This window comes from Fulmarus glacialis, unplaced genomic scaffold (assembly GCF_000690835.1).
Source record: "Fulmarus glacialis isolate BGI_N327 unplaced genomic scaffold, ASM69083v1 scaffold42481, whole genome shotgun sequence".
Classification (NCBI taxonomy): Eukaryota; Metazoa; Chordata; class Aves; order Procellariiformes; family Procellariidae; genus Fulmarus; species Fulmarus glacialis.
The window spans coordinates 380-16243 of record NW_009192991.1 but is presented as its reverse complement, the minus strand read 5'-3'; the positions used below and the strand labels follow the sequence as shown (position 1 = coordinate 16243).

Sequence of the window (15864 nt, the reverse complement as noted above, 5' to 3'; positions counted from 1 at the left end):
TGGCTGGAGAGATGTAAACCTTCACAGGAGCTCTTCAGATGTTTGCTAAGACCCCGATTTCAGAGGTATTTATGAAAAAAAGATTTACAAAGGCATGCATGCTACCTATATGTGGCTTTCTATTCTTAGATTTGCTTGTGTTGTGATATGTGAGATGTTGCCATTTTATTTGGCAATTGCATTGGTACCTATTAGGGAACAGTGTGTCGGGGCACTGTGGGGGCTGGGGGCTCCCTGGGGTCTGGGGATGCTCCCCAGGGGGTGGCAGGGCAGGACCTGGCAGCCAGGGCAGCACTGGGCACCTCCCTGGGGACTGGGACGGGCTGAGGACAAGCTGGGAAGGTGCGTCACGGTGAGAAGCGCGTCTTGGGGGGAAGGGAGTGTCTGGGCAGGGCCCTCACAGACATCATTGAACTGATTGGTTAAACCTCGAGGGCTTGTTTTGCTCAAGACTGATCTAACCAGTCGTTTGTAATCATCCCTGGTAGGTAACTGCTAGTACAGAGCAAGCAGTTTTACTTTTTTATACACTTGAGAGTATTTTGAAATTAAACCTTCTTGCTTCTATTCTTTCTTTTTCTTTTGAATGGAATGGTTATTTGCCATTATCCTGAATATGCAAATGTCACATACAAGATATTTTGTGCACTTGTAAATTCAGCAGGCATTTTCTTGGCACCTTAATATTCCATTGATGCAGCTGGTACTTTACACTCTTCATTTAAAAAAACCCAGTATCTTGCCAAATTACGTTAAGTCTAATTTGGCCTTTACCTCTGTACAGCTAAAAGTGGTGGTATAACCACCCTTGGAATGGGCGTAGAAGAGAGCAAATGCACCGAGTGCTCAAAGCTCTCAAATTTATCTCTCTCAAGATCAAAGAGCTAATCATAACGAATTCATTCCCTTTTCATGAGAGGTAGCTCTTCATTCTGGCCACAGTTCAAGAAAATAGTCACGTTCAGAAAGTTTGAGTATTTAAAGACCCAATTTCTATCTCAGTATGCAGGTGATAGCAAGGGTACAGGCAGGTCATTGCCATGGTGGCAGTGCAGTGTCACTGCGTGAGAGATGGCACATCTGCACCTCGTCCACGCTGCCGGTGACTTCCACTGTCCCCCACCATGTGCTCGGGTTTCTGTCAAGGAGAGTGTATTCATGGGATAATGTATTTTAAAGAAGATTTAAATAAGAGAAGTGTTTGTGGCCATTAGGACCAGAAGGGCAGAGAGTAGCCTTGAAGGGAGGGCAGAAGCTTTGCAAGAGAAGCAGTTGGTGACAGAAGACAGATTTTGGCAAGAATGAGGGAAAGGGGGAATGTCATAGAAAGAAGCGGGGCAATGCAGCAAGACAAAGCTTTATTTCACATAATCTGGGTTGCTGGCCTCCTGAAAAGTTGCTTTTCTAGCTTGCTGCCCACTACGCTGTGGCAATTTTGCTCTTGCCGTACAGGGGTGTGTATTGTTATCCCATACGGCTGGCAACGGAACCCCCATTGCTTTAGTTCTGCAGGTGCACCTGCAACAGTTCTGTATGTTTAGAAGTGATAACCAGTGGAAAGGGTGCTGGCGCAGCCCAGACGGGAAAGCAGAGCAGTCCTGAACACTGCAGTGAGTTCTCGTGAGAGATTAGTGTCCACCTTGGTGACTGTTTAAGTTCACAGAAAATATATGCTTCACAGTTGAGCACTAGACTGGGACTGCAGCCACGACCCAAACTGGAGGCACGTGCGCCTAGGCAGCGAGGCAATGCGGCTGCCCTGCTCGTGCAGGAGGGTGCCTGCGTCAGCTTGTGCGCGTAGACTGCGACTGGAGTTCCTTCATCCCATCAGTAAATTAAAGCCTATCACAACTTGATTCAAAGCACTCCTAAATAAATGAGCCTTTCAGCTGATGTCAATAGGATTTCTAGTCTCTTTCCCATTCCTCGGCATCCTTGCGTCCCCAGAGAATATAATCGAGCACAGGAGACTGTAACAATCAGGGCTTGGAGATTATGTAGCATCCAGGCACAGCCTTGAGGAGTCATGTTTGCTGACGTTAAGTTGACTACAGCTTTACGGTCATTTTACACATGACAGCATGTCAGCTGTGTAAACCTCGCTGGAACAGGAGATTGCCTATGACTAGCTGCTGTGAAATTGAAATGATTTGTCCGTGTCTACGTGGACTGAAAATCATGGCTATTGTTTGCTAGTCATTGCAATTTCTCAAGCTTCTTTTCTAATTCAGTGTAATTTTGTAGTGGAGACAAGGCATTAAGGGGGTTCATGATGCAGGTGTGTGCCAGACCCCCACTTCATCAGTGCCTCCCATCAGCCTCCCATCAGATTTAATGGGCTTCACCTTGAAAGCTCCAGATCATATTGTATTTTCCTAACTTCTGTAGAATTTATTCCAAGGGAAATCTGTGCCATTGCAGAGGGAAGTATTACTCAGGGTCGCTTAGGGTAACAGAAGTGAGCTCTAACTGACGTGATTTCTGTGAACAACCTGTGGATTAAAGAACCATTTAGTGTAACTGGTGTAGAGTTTGAGCTCATGGATTCCTGTGCTTTCGGTGTGACTGTATAGGTAATGATGGATGTGCTAGTCTGCACCATGAACCAAAGCAATTTTGTAAATAATGATTACTCCTGCTCTCATTTTTCAGACTTAACAAAGCTATGTAGAGTTTGTGGTGTAGTTAAACAACAGGACAATACTTTGAGTACGGCTTTTGAACATAATTCTGTACAAGTCAGCTATATTTTGCTTTAAACTAGCATACAAAAATTGAAAATGTTTTGACCTATTCTTTTTGACCAAAAGCTACAGAGTTCCTATATGTTCCATAACCTGACCACTCCTTGTGTCACAAGAAAAACATAAATGCTTTATTTTAAGTTTTTGTGATATTCTATGTCGCGTGACTTGAAGTATAATAATGATTGGGATAAACAGACTTTATGCAACACCGCATCCTAGTACAGAACATTTTATAAGAGAAAAGGAATAAAGACTCCCACTGAAAAGCTGCTGGTGTCAAATAATCATTTATTGTGCTGTTGTTGACTTGCCCCCGTCTAAATGACAGGGGCTTAGCTACCAACAGGAAACTCCAAAAACCGCTTGTGAAACCCTGTGTAATTCTTGTCACGTCAAAAGCTTATGTGGAACTGTGTGCTTTTGGCTTTAGTGTTCTTCTTGTCTCACACATACAGAAACAATAAATGAGGAAATATTTATTCTTATCAAGAAAGAAGGCTACTTTTTACAAACATCCTTCCCCAGCACATCAATGGATCTTAAACTGTGTGTCTGAAGTTTGGGTGAACTTCAGGGTTGATGTCATATATCGTGCTCAAAAGCTTTTTCATCATGCTCTCCATGTTCTTGTGGTAGCTGCTAGTGAGATTTCGGACGGTTTCTGTTGTTTGCTCTTCTATTTTAGCAGAGAGGTTACCTTGGGAGCCCATTACCTGAAAAGCAGAAGTCCTCTGAGCAAAATAAAAGGTTATATATGACTATGTTTATTGTATTTCATCATCTAGCATAAACATAATGCAAACATGTCACACTGCTTCCTAACAGTAAGGGTATGATCTAGGTTGAACTGTACGCATAAAAACAGGATTAAGGGGAACTCTTTCATGTGCTCATTAGCAATGGGAATCTCCCCATGTAATGAAAGTTGCCCAGCTCACTGTGGGAACAACATTGTACATGTTTTGTCTCTTATATCGCTCATTTTAATTTGTTTTCTATTTTAATGACTGGTCAACTAAGTTCTATCACCAGTGTGCTTCGTTTGGCCTCTATTTTAATGACTGGTCAACTAAGTTCTATCACCAGTGTGCTTCGTTTGGCCTCACTGAGAATGAACGTGAGCGCAGCTCAGGAGCAAAACATGGGAAAGCCTTCCTGACAATGCATAATTACGGTTTCAGAGTACTTGAAATGTCTTCAGCAGTTAGTGATGTATAACCCTCAACAGGCCTCAGACAAGGTCTTTTAATGTTACATTTTCTTATCTGGAGAAATACCAGACAGCTTCTGGCACAGTTAATATCAGGACATTCGCTTAGAATTTAATTGACTCTAGACTCACTGAACATTTTAGCAAGGTTATGTTATAAACAGATGCGCACATTCCAAATCCATGACTTTGCTCTCTCCTCCCCCACTGCCCCAACATCCCTTGCATTCTTCCCCTATGGAAAAGTCCTTCAGATAGCGGCAGAGAAATTGGTTTCCAGCTAAAAAATTCCATGGGGGAGAGCAGAAGACATTTCTGCAGGCTGACAGAGTAAGAAAGGGATAAGTAACATATTCTTCTTTTTCCTGCCATGGTTCTCTGGGGTGGACTAGCAGCTGAAGCTAACCTGTGATGTTAGTGGGATACCTAGAGGATGACCAGAAACAAGGGTGGAGTCATTAGCTTTATTTTCCATGTGATTTCAGCCCAACTTAGTCCTTAAAAGAAAGAAAAGCATCTGAGTTAAGATCTTTTGCACAAATCACCTTTGCAATTCTATTTATCAGTACCTGGCAACGTAGTAAGAAGTTTGTCCGTAATCCAGATGTAAAACACTTTCTGATTTGGAAGAAATACAGGATGTAGACATAATTGTAAATATCGGGAAAAGATTATAGTTTTCTATAGTAACTATTTTTAGCTGGCTTTTTTGGCTTTTAGACAAGTTGTAAGGGTCTCATGTGGGAAAGATTGTACAGCTTAGACCAGATTTATGAAGCTGATTTTTTCCACTGGGAAAAATAACTTTCTAGAGATCCCAGATGGTTGCATGTTATCCAGCTACTAAATACTTTTGAAAAACCTCAAGAAAAAGTATTATAATTTTAAGAAGAGCCTCTGTAGACTGGGAACCTGCTCTCTCAGTTCATGCTAATACTGTAACTTGAGACAGTTGATTCTTACTCTTCTACATATTTTTTTTTCCCTTTTTCTGCTTCTGAATTTGAAGACCTTTTTCTTGTCAGAATGCAGACAATGCTCTGCTTAGTCTATGACTTCTGTTGACCTTGAAGGTCTGTCCCTTATCTTGCCTGTACTGTTTTTATGCTAGCATCATTCCAAAGTCGCTAAAATGTTGCATTGACTTGGAAGCCACAAAATTCAGAACTAGGCTGCCCATCTCCAGAGTTCGGTGATCTCAGACCCTGAGTACAAACACCGTGAGCATTAGCAAAATTGGTTTGAGATCCGGGCTTAAATTTTGTATGTTTTGAAAAAAGATCTTGCGTATTATCACTCTAACCTCAAATTAATCGTTATTTTCTGTTGCTGCTGTTGTTCATTCTGGACTGATGTGGAACATCTCATAGTATGAGAAAATTTATCCCAGTTTGGATACAGCAACACGAAGTAAAAGGAGGAATAGCATTAAGTGAGACTGCGACAAAGAATTAAAAATACTTGTGTCCAAATACCTGAGCCAGTAAACTGAGCTGGTCATCAGACTTCCCTCTGCACTGGCTTAGCTGGAACTCCTGACTGCCTGCCAGGCACAGGTTAATAATGATGACATTTGTCTGGGTAGATAAATGTTCGACATAATGGGGTCAGGGAACGTGAAGGAGCACTGCAATGATCTTGTACAACATGCTGTCATTTGAGGAGCAATATGTGCTCTGTCCTGCTCGTGTGAAATGTTCAGTTGACAAACAGTGGCCTTTCCCTGCAGCTTTAATTTTGTTTGTGATGAAAAAATTGAGTTTGCACCAAAGCAACATCTTTTCTCTTCCGCTATTTCAGTTGTAAACCAAGAAGTGTGGCTTGACTGAAAAGGTGAACAAGTTTTAGAGGTGTTTTTACTTTATTTTAGTGTAGAAAACATCTGAAATTGTACATATGAGACAATTCCACCTGGCCTGGCTGTGTGACAGCGTGTCTGGGGGCTGGCAGTGTATGTTAGAAACCTTGTGTGTATATCTGTTCCTAAGGCTTGTGATCTCTGCTGGAAAATGTTTTATGTGAAGTGTGACTGAAATGACAGGTTTGTAAAGCAATTTTTATTTGACCTCTTTGGCTTTTTTTGTGGCTGCTTTTGCACATGTAGTTTCCTTACCTTTACTAGAATACTAGAGAACTGCAAGATGGCATAAAAGTATACAATTTACTATAATTTGGATATGAAAATATCAGTCAGACCACTTTTACTATGAAAACATAGTGAAAAACTCCAAAGTTTTGGTGATTTCAGTTCATCAAAGATGCAGTCCTGTATGCAGTCAAAAAAGTCAGCTACAGTGGAACAGAAATAGAAAGATTTTAAATCTTTGTTTTTACTGAAACGTCCACCTTACTGAAGCCTCCAGTTTCAAGACAGGAATGAGGTCTGTCTGGAGTCAAAGAAAGAAGACCCAAAGGTATTTTTCCTTAAGGGAGATACGTCTTCAAAGGACAAGCATGAACCAAATACAGAATCTGGACAATTTTAGTGGTGAAAGTCCACAATGCCTTCTACAAATGCATTCAAAGCCTGTGAAGAAGTCAAAATGAAGCATATACATGGCACAGGTGACATCTCTCTGTTTAATCAGTATGAGCATGTTGGTTTGCAGAAGTCTCCATGTAACACTGTTGGAAGCAATTTGTTTTACCATTGAGCAGATTGACTACAAAAGAACATATGCAGGTTTTTTACTTACATTTGTTTGCTTGTTCCGAAATTCCTTCTCCCTCTGTAACCGGTAGTGGTCTATCTCGGCTATGGCTTTTCCCTTTCCTAATGGGGGAAGAAACAGGGATTTACTTCACACTGGTCACTGTATCCCAAAAGATGAATCTCTTTAAGTCAGAGGTATTTTACATGGCACAGTAAAACGACAAAGCTTCGAGCAAAGTCAACAGCAGCTTTTTTTGCACAAGAATGTCAGAAGAGCTGAAGTGATTTAGGTAGGGTGCTTTTTGATTGAAAGCCCTTTCCTAATGGGGGAAGAAACAGGGATTTACTTCACACTGGTCACTGTATCCCAAAAGATGAATCTCTTTAAGTCAGAGGTATTTTACATGGCACAGTAAAACGACAAAGCTTCGAGCAAAGTCAACAGCAGCTTTTTTTGCACAAGAATGTCAGAAGAGCTGAAGTGATTTAGGTAGGGTGCTTTTTGATTGAAAGCCAGTCACACAAGTACCCATCTTCAAAGACCAACTCCCTGTGCGAAAGCACGCATCAGATGAAAAGCTTGTTGGTTTGCTAACAACAGAAGTCTTTTTGCAACTACACATTTTCTCATAACACAAATGCTTTTTTTTTTTAATCACAGCTTGGTGTTTAAATAAATATCTATCTTTCCTTCATCAGCAATAGTAGCAGCCAGATAACAGATTTTAGTTGTCACTGATGGGAAAAGACGTTATTCTGTAAGATTTGCCGTATTGATTGGTTGCCAGCATCCCTTCATCCCACACCAACTGGATTCTGCTTAGAGCTGGCAGATTTCCAAACTACAGCGAGATATGTCTTAACCACTACCAAACTGAGTTGCAACCTTCAGGCTTTGTCCTCTTCTCCCCCACCCTTTTCCCCTAACATTTGTTAAATGCAGAAGTGAATGATTAAGAGAAAAAGGAGGTCAATGGTATTCTCTACCAATGCATGGAAAATCTGAAAGTGATTAAGAAGTCTTTTTTTTCCTTCTCATTTTAAACAGGAGGGTGATCTGAAACATGGCATTTTAGGCTGTAGTGGAAACTAGAGCCTTCTTCCTGAACAGACTTGTTTACATACTTAATTTTGTTCTCTGTGAATAGTTACTTTGTCTTGGGTAAAATGCTAAGGGTTTGTCAAATCAAGCCCGCATAAGTCATTGCAGGACTGGGCATAATGTAGTTCCTGGGTCTAGCAGGGATGTTAAGTAAAGGATAGGAGTAAAAGGTTTGATGGGAATGCGATGCTTAAGTTTTTACGTGAAGCTTAAGTTTTTACACTGAACATGTCATAACCACCCCACGGTGATGCATCTCTGCCTGCCTGTTTTGTATAAAGTTGGTAAAGTTGCATGGACCTCCACAGGACTCTGCTACTCTAATTTGTGAGGAAAAAGTCACTTTCTAACTGATGGGGCCATAAACGTCTTGCATTGAAACTTGATATTTTATATTTGAGACACCAGGGCTGATGCTGATTTTTGGGGTCCCTTTCTGCTGCACAGCTAGAATTTTAGGATTGGGAGGGGACAAGCTTGCTCCCTTTTTTTAATGGGAGAAATGTCTTCAATAGCTGAAAAAGCTATTGCTTAGTTGTTAAAATTAGGATATCACAAAAATGAGAGTGTGGAGGCTAGGCAACTGAAAAAGGCATCTTGATCTGATGCATGAAACATCCATTTATTTATTTACTTATTGTAACCACCTACTTAACATCACTGAGCAATATGAATACTTTTGTAAGTTGTGTTTGTTTGGTTTTTTCCCCCAAATCTTTCAATTCAAGCACGAAAGTTGAAAACAGTACCTTTTCTGAAATCCTAAGGAACACTCTCCAACTAGGCTAGAAAGATGAGCATTAGTATTTCTGATTTATTTTCTCCAGGCTGCTACACTGGATTGGTTACATCTGTGCTGGGCTTCTGAAGCCTTATCAGGTGTGGCATAGCACAATCTGCTTCCACTGAGCATGGCACAATGAGGAAGCTGAATCTTGGGAGGAGGACTGTTGTTTTTGATACATCTGAGATTCAACAAAAGCCTGGGTAAAATGCCAGATCCAGCAGTATATTATTTGCCCAGTTGATGGCTCCTTCTGAAGTCGTTATCTGCAGATGGGTGAGTAGAAGCAGAGAGATGCCTGAAATGTGAATTTCCTGTTAAAGTCTTGATTCCTGGACTGCTTGATTTTGTGGGTGTGCTTATTCCGTGATTGTATAAAGCCTTTTTACAGGAAGGAGCAACCTGGTGAGGACCTTGGTAGCTTTGCTGACTCTCAGTTCATCAGTGCAATGCTCTCTTGTGCAGTTAATTGTCTTTCTGAGTCCTTCTGCCACCGAGGCACTGTGCTTATGTACAAAGGGGCAGAGAGGCAGTTTAAAACCTAACATGTACTTTGCCAGAGTTTGTATCTGTTTGATAAGGGCCAATTCCCTCAGCTTCTGCCACTCGCTGTATGAAGTCTTGGGACCAGTACGTGTGAACTGACAGATTTCTGTGAGAGCCTGACATCAGTCTGGACAACAAAATTTGGAACCAGGTTTAGGTCTGTATTTTGAAGTTTCCCTTATTCTTCTCCCCAAATTTGGAGCTGATCAGCCTTTTATAGAGTTTTCCTCTAGGAGTGGAGCCGGGGGGTGATTCTCTGGAGCTGGAAGTCGGGGGAGTGACTACAATGAAGCTCTGCCAATTTCACCAGCTGAGGAACTGGATCTCTAGAGCAAATTAAATTATTTCAAAATTGGTGGGATTTTAATTTCAAATTCCATCTGGGGGGCCATCTGTAGTAAATATGTTGCATATTTGGCCACCGGATAGATAAATAAATCCTCTTAAAATGCACAAAATGGAAAGAGATTAACTGTAAAACAACAGTTCATTTGCCTCTGACAATGTAGCTAGCGAACCAAAAAGTATATATATACATACATACATGTCAGCTCTTGACAGTGCACTGGAGTAAGCACAATACATAGGGTGTCACTGTAGGGTGGCAGCCATTTCATTTTTCCATGATGCCTTTAGGATTGGCACAGCAGGAACCTGCTGCTTCCTATTTAATTAAGTGGAAAAGCTGTGAGTAAATTACTGCTAGTTCAACAACGTTGTGGACAGAATCGGCAACTGCCAACATATGCGATAGTGCATATGCTGCACCTGATTAAGTTAAGCAGAAACTAGAGCTTAACCTGCTGTTTCACTAGAGACAAACCAAAATTAATTAATCAGTCTGTTATTAACCACTTGTCTGCTACCTTAGTTGTGCAATACGGGATTGCCTTTTCAAAGTCTTGCTGATCTTCTGGATGGGATTCTCTGCAGAGCACAGCCAAGCTGAAATCAAACCTTACACACTGAAGGGTGGCAGAGCATTGAAATTCAGCCAAGATCATGCAAAAAGACGGCAAGAAATAAAGGAGGTGGGCAAACTAACCTGTCCCTACGACATTTCCTCTAGGATCATAAAGGTGAGGTACAGAAAGCTCCAAGTTTGAAGGGACTTTTGCCTCAAAGGGCATGCTGTGTCGCTGTCCCTTTGTCCCTCCTTCCCACCCTTGAAGATGGGGAGCAACAAAGCAGCTGTGCTATGCCTGGTTTCCTTGTCCACTGTTGTCCATGATTACGGTAGCTGACAGCCTATAAATTTCTAGGCATCATGTTAAATCGGCCAGATCTTAACTACCTTTCTGTAACAAGTCAGCCCTGTATTAGATTTTCTTACCTAACCTTGGGAAGGCATTATTAGCATGGAGAAATGTTGTATTCTTCTTTCTAGGTATTTCTGTGATGTTCATGAAGTACCTAGATCTGATTAGAGCCAAAAGAACTGGTGAGGTTTTTTAGGTTGTTGGGGGTTTTTAGATCTTGCAAGAAAAAGACAGTAGAAAGCAAAAATGTTGCATTGTAATTTGCTCAAACACTAAGTTATCTTACTTTCCAAAAACTGCCATGCTAAAATTGGCTTTCTGTTTTCAAACATATCATCTAGGTTTCTAGCTGAATTTCTGCATAGAAATCATGTCATATGAAGAAGTTGCCAAAAATGAATCCTATTTGCTTTAAGTAGGACCATTTCAGTCATCTTCAAGAGTGATAAATTGTCTGCAAAATGGGATTTAGGGATGCTCATTTTTGAGAAGACTATTTTGCACTTTTAATAAAATACAATAAAAGCAGCTGAGCAGTATGTGTAGCTTTTTCAGTAGATAAAATATGTCCTGGATATTATCCAAGAGAGCGCCATGGGTATAATTCTGTTTACGGTATCTTATTTTGATTAACATTTGTTTTTAATCTGATTTCCTGAAATCTTTCATCTGAGTTTTCATTTTATTAGGCACTAGAAATTCAAGCCAAGATATAAAAATCTATAGGAAAACAAGTTTTGCTAAACCCAGTGTTGATGACACATTTGTTTCCCGTGTTTTACCCAAAAGGATTTTCAGGAATTGATGTCTTGGCTCTGACAATGCTCAGTTATTTCTGGGATCCAAATTATGCTTAAAGCAAGAATGATAGATAAAGCAGTGCTGTGTATGAAAGACCAAAGGATTGCAGACTGTTTTGGTTTGTGTTTAATCAATTTAATAGTTTCAGCCTTGTATGTGTGTATTTACTAAGAAACTATTAATAATTTGTCAGGTATAAATGACAGCCAATCATACGGTAAAGATACTGCAAGCCAGGATAAAGGGTATCGAGCAAGAAGTATGAAAAGCATGTACAGAGGAGCTTTAGCACTGTATTTTTGCTTTGCTTCTTGTCTATAAATATAATTCTATTTATTTGCTAATTTTTCAGTTATCCAAAGTGGATTTTGCGTTACAAACAGCTGCACATATGTCAGCAAAAACTAGGCGCTTTAGCTATTTATATACAATATTATGTGTGTTCACACTACATTTTGATCTGGTTATGTGAGTATCAACTGTAAACACTGAAGGGTTTGCATAAGGGTAGTTTTGCTAATCACATTTCCTTGAAAATGGCTTTTCCTGGTTGTGTCCCGTGAACGATCTGCCTTTCGTTCTTCTCGCGTTACAATGTAAATAGAATAGTCGGACTCATTCGTATAGTGGTGGTGTGCAATGGCTGTTTGTGGTGACAAAGGAGGTCATATGTACAGTTTAGCAGGGACGGGACTGCATCAGCACTCACTGGACAGGTTCATTGCTTTCACTTGCAGCCCAGATCTGCAGAGTGCCAGGCCCCGAGCAGGAGGTGCTGATCTGAACTGGTACCAGGTGAATCTGGGCTGGTGTTTCCTGGGCTGAGGCAGCATGTCCTCGCCTTGTTTGTCTGAATTGTGTGTGCACAGGTTAACTGTTTGCACCGGATATATTGGTTGCTTTTCGTGTGTTTCCTTTTACCTTGGCTTTTACGCTCAGAGACAATCTACGCAATCCTTTATGCTGATCTAACTGCAGAATCACTCTGGGGAAGAGACTACTTGAGTTATTCTGACTTGGCATAACCGGATTTGGCACAAAAAGAATCTCTTTTGTCCTTGTCCCACAATATTTAAGTTACGCAGGTATAGCTGGGTATCTAAGGTGGTATAGTGATATTGCTATGAAAAATACTGAAATTAAGGACAACGTGGAAATTTTTAATTTTTTATTTTGTAGCTTCACTGCAAACCTATTGTAATGTTGAATAGAATAATGACTTTCTAGGTATAATTATTCTGTTAGATTAGCTATAATGCTTGGTTTAGCACAAAATCCAGGGTGGAGTAGTCCTTAGAAAAACCTGAATCAGAAACATTACGGCCTGACCTTGCTCGTGTGATCCATGAGATCTAAAATTCACAAGAGCTTTGCTGTTCACACCCTAGTAGAAACTGTTGGCAGTTTCTATGAACATGAACAAAAGGGTCCACCAAAGTCTTTAGGCTATAGGTGAATATGCCACGTCAGCAGTTATTTCAACTTTCTGCCCTTGATCTGCTATACCTAGGAATAAAATCTCTTAGAACTGCTTGAGGTTGTTTGCGGGATTGCACAGAGCTGCTGAGGCTGGAAGGGGCCCCGGGGTCTGCTCCAACCCCCTGCTCAGAGCAGGCTCGGCAAGGGCAGCTTCATCGGGGCCACATCCAGTGGGTTTTGAATGTCTCGGGATAGAGACTCCACAGCCTCTCTGGGCAGCCTGTTCCTGGGTTTGACCTTCCTCACAGTCAGAGAGTTGTTTTCTTATGTTTAAATTTATGCTGTTGTCTCTTGCCCTTTCAATGGATACCACTGGAAAGAGTCTGGCGCTCTCTTCTTTACCCCACTCCCATCTTTTTCTTTTTCTTTTTCCTTTTTTCCCCCCTCAGATTTTTATGTATGAGAAATTTTTACTTTCCTTCATAATTTTTATAAAGGCAAAAAAATGTTTGGCTTTAAAAGTAATAGTGAAGAAACTCATACTAATGAAATATTTTTACTCTAACTATTTTTACTGATAGCAAAATTTTTAATAGCTGTTCTTCTGTAGCTGCTGAATAACTCCTACCTCAACACTAATACACTGGTAGGTGTAGGCAGTGGTTTAAGTCAAGTTTCTGACTTGACATGTCTGGAAGATGCTTTATCTGTAAGAAGCCCCGTGCTTATCACAAGCATGCTGTGTGGGGCTGAGGTGATGACAGGGGAGCGTGTTCTTTGCAGAGTAAATGCACCTGTAACCATGTCTGGATTCTGCAAGACACTTGCCTTCGGTCATTACTTTTATGTTATAATGAAGCTTTTTGGTTTTTTGAGTTTCTTAATTTATGAAACTTCTTTTTAACTAGCTGTTTTAGAAAAAGCCAATCTGACTTTTATGGTTTTAAAAACAAAAGCAAACCAAATGAAAAGAAAAAAATCAAAACCAAAAGTAAAGGGTAATCAACATCAAGCTATCATAGCTAAAGGCCTGATTCTGCCGCCTGTGTTCAGACCAAGCCCCCACTCCCCACACTGAGGGCTGTGCCTTTCCAGGTCATATGCTTTCTTGCTTCTTGCTCTAGGGAACAGTGCGTTTCCTCTGCCCTACGTGAGAAGGGAAGAACCATCCCACTGAGAGCACCTCGTTTGGCTATATAAGGGTTGAATCACTTAATTATTCCTTGATTTCAGGCTGGGAGCAGCAACCCCAAACACCTTTTTGTGAGCCTTCTCTTTTATGAAGATGGGAGATACCTTTTCCCCTGCCCCCCATGGCTTCTGCAAGGCACAGACAGTGGCTGGGTGCTCAGGGAAGGGGTATTGCCTTCCTACTTATTTTCTGTGTGCTGTTGTACAAATTAACATGTTGCATAATAATAATTAATGAACACAGAGCAATGCTGAATTCTGTGTAGAAGGGATATAGGAACTACACAAATTATTTTTGTTTAGCTTCTATTTCTCCATGGAAAACAAAATATATTCCTTGATCACACTCCTGCAGCACATGACATCATCTTCATGCATTTTAGATGAGTCCTGCAGGACAACGTTGTTTCCTACTGCTGGTTTCTAAATAAGATAACGCCATGAAACAGTGTTAATGTTTCACTGCTAATGCAGGTCAGTGACTCATGTGGTTGGTACCTACGTTCAGGAGAATAAGGTTACCATATTTTGCATTAAATCACTGGGAGATGAATGCAGAAAATGAAGGAAAAACATAATGGAAAGACTGACAGGAGAATTATTTCTTTGATTGAAATTATTCTACAGATACCTTCATTTTTATGTTTGTTATTATTACTTTTTTGCTTATATTTGACAAGAATAAAAATATATGAATTTATTATTATTGGATATCTACACATGCTTTGCCCTGGGCATTTAGGCATTCAGCAAACAAGATGTTTATTTTAAATTGAACATTTAATCACTTGCTGATTGCCTGTACCATGTAATAAGAATTACAGGAATGACCTATCACAGTACTGACAGATCTTGTGATTGTACTGTGACTTTCATTACTATCCTTGTGCTGAAGTCTCCCTTTGTTTTAATATAATTTTTTTGAAGCCCAGCTGAGATTAGAAGGCAAGTTACTAGATTTCGTAAGTAAAGAAGAACACTGAAAAATGTATACAAGACCTATAAAAAGAAATAGAGAGTTTGGAGTCTGGTTCTCCAGAGCTGGCAGCCACAGGCATGTAGGCTTCTAGTTTAAATACCTAAGGAAGGCTGTAATGACATTATTGGCATTGAGATAAAGCAAGAATAAATCTAGCTGACAGGACGAATATAACAAAGAAAGCCTTGTTTAATGTAATAAGGCATGTGCGTGTGCACACACACAAGCACACAAGTGCATGCAGGATTTTAAGCAAACTCCGAATGTTCAGGTTTTGTTAAATGCCTGACTGCTGTCAAGGCACAGCACTAATGCCAGTGAGAAGAAAGAATAGGAGCAGCACAGCTGTGATGTATACAGATGAAATAATGTTGTTTTTCTGTGAGCCACTGTAATTCTGAAGAACTTACAGTAGAAAACTACAGTAAAACCAGGCCAGCTACTCACTTTTTTTGGCTTCCTCCAGTTTGTCCTTGGCACGTTTTTCTGCCTGCAGAAGCTGCTGGATTCCCTGGGACTGGCTGGTCATGCTGATTGCTGAGGCCAGTGCACTTCTGCAGGACTGGAGCTCTGAGAGAGTTTTATACAGCCGCCAGGCTCTTCCTTGGATTTTTTTTTTGTGTCTGTTATTACAACAGCCTTCCAGATTGCGCCAAACCAGCCGGCTCTGCCTGGATTGCTGCTGGGCAAAAAGGCCTGCTAGTGTAATCAGAAAAACACAGCAATGAGGTTGAAAGGAATGTTCTCCCCTCCTCAGGGTCACCGAAAAGCTGAAGTGTCTGATTAACACATTGGGAAAAGAAGAGAAGAGCACTCCAAGTGGCTTGTAGTTTAGTGGGGAATATTTTTTTTTTTTTTTTAATCTTCTATTGCTGAAGCAGAATATAGTTAATCTTGTCAGAGGAACTGAGGAAACAAAAAATAGTTTCTTGGAAATTCTTTTTAATAAAACTTCCTATGAATGTGAAGAATTGGACTTAATCAACAAATAGTTCTGATTGAACACAGTGAACTGGTTGTAGGCTTTGTAACATTATTCGTTAGAGTTTTTTTCACTTTAAAACTAAGCATGTGGTGGCTGAGATGTGCTCTGTGTTTTAATCTGCCACGAGGGAAATGAGTGCTGTGGTGGGAAGCTGTGGGATTAGCTCTAAGGTACAGACTCTGGGAAGG

At 40.6% G+C, this 15864-nt stretch overlaps 1 protein-coding gene across 1 annotated transcript; it reads right to left on the bottom strand.

Moving 5' to 3' along the window:
* Nucleotides 1–3286: 3286 nt before the first annotated feature.
* ATP6V1G3 (ATPase, H+ transporting, lysosomal 13kDa, V1 subunit G3) lies at nt 3287–15220 on the bottom strand. The gene is made up of 3 exons (XM_009587288.1): nt 15139–15220; nt 6654–6730; nt 3287–3460 (listed from the first exon to the last, which is right to left on the bottom strand). The coding sequence occupies exons 1-3, from the start codon at nt 15218–15220 to the stop codon at nt 3287–3289; spliced, it is 333 nt and encodes a 110-aa protein (XP_009585583.1).
* Nucleotides 15221–15864: the final 644 nt, after the last annotated feature.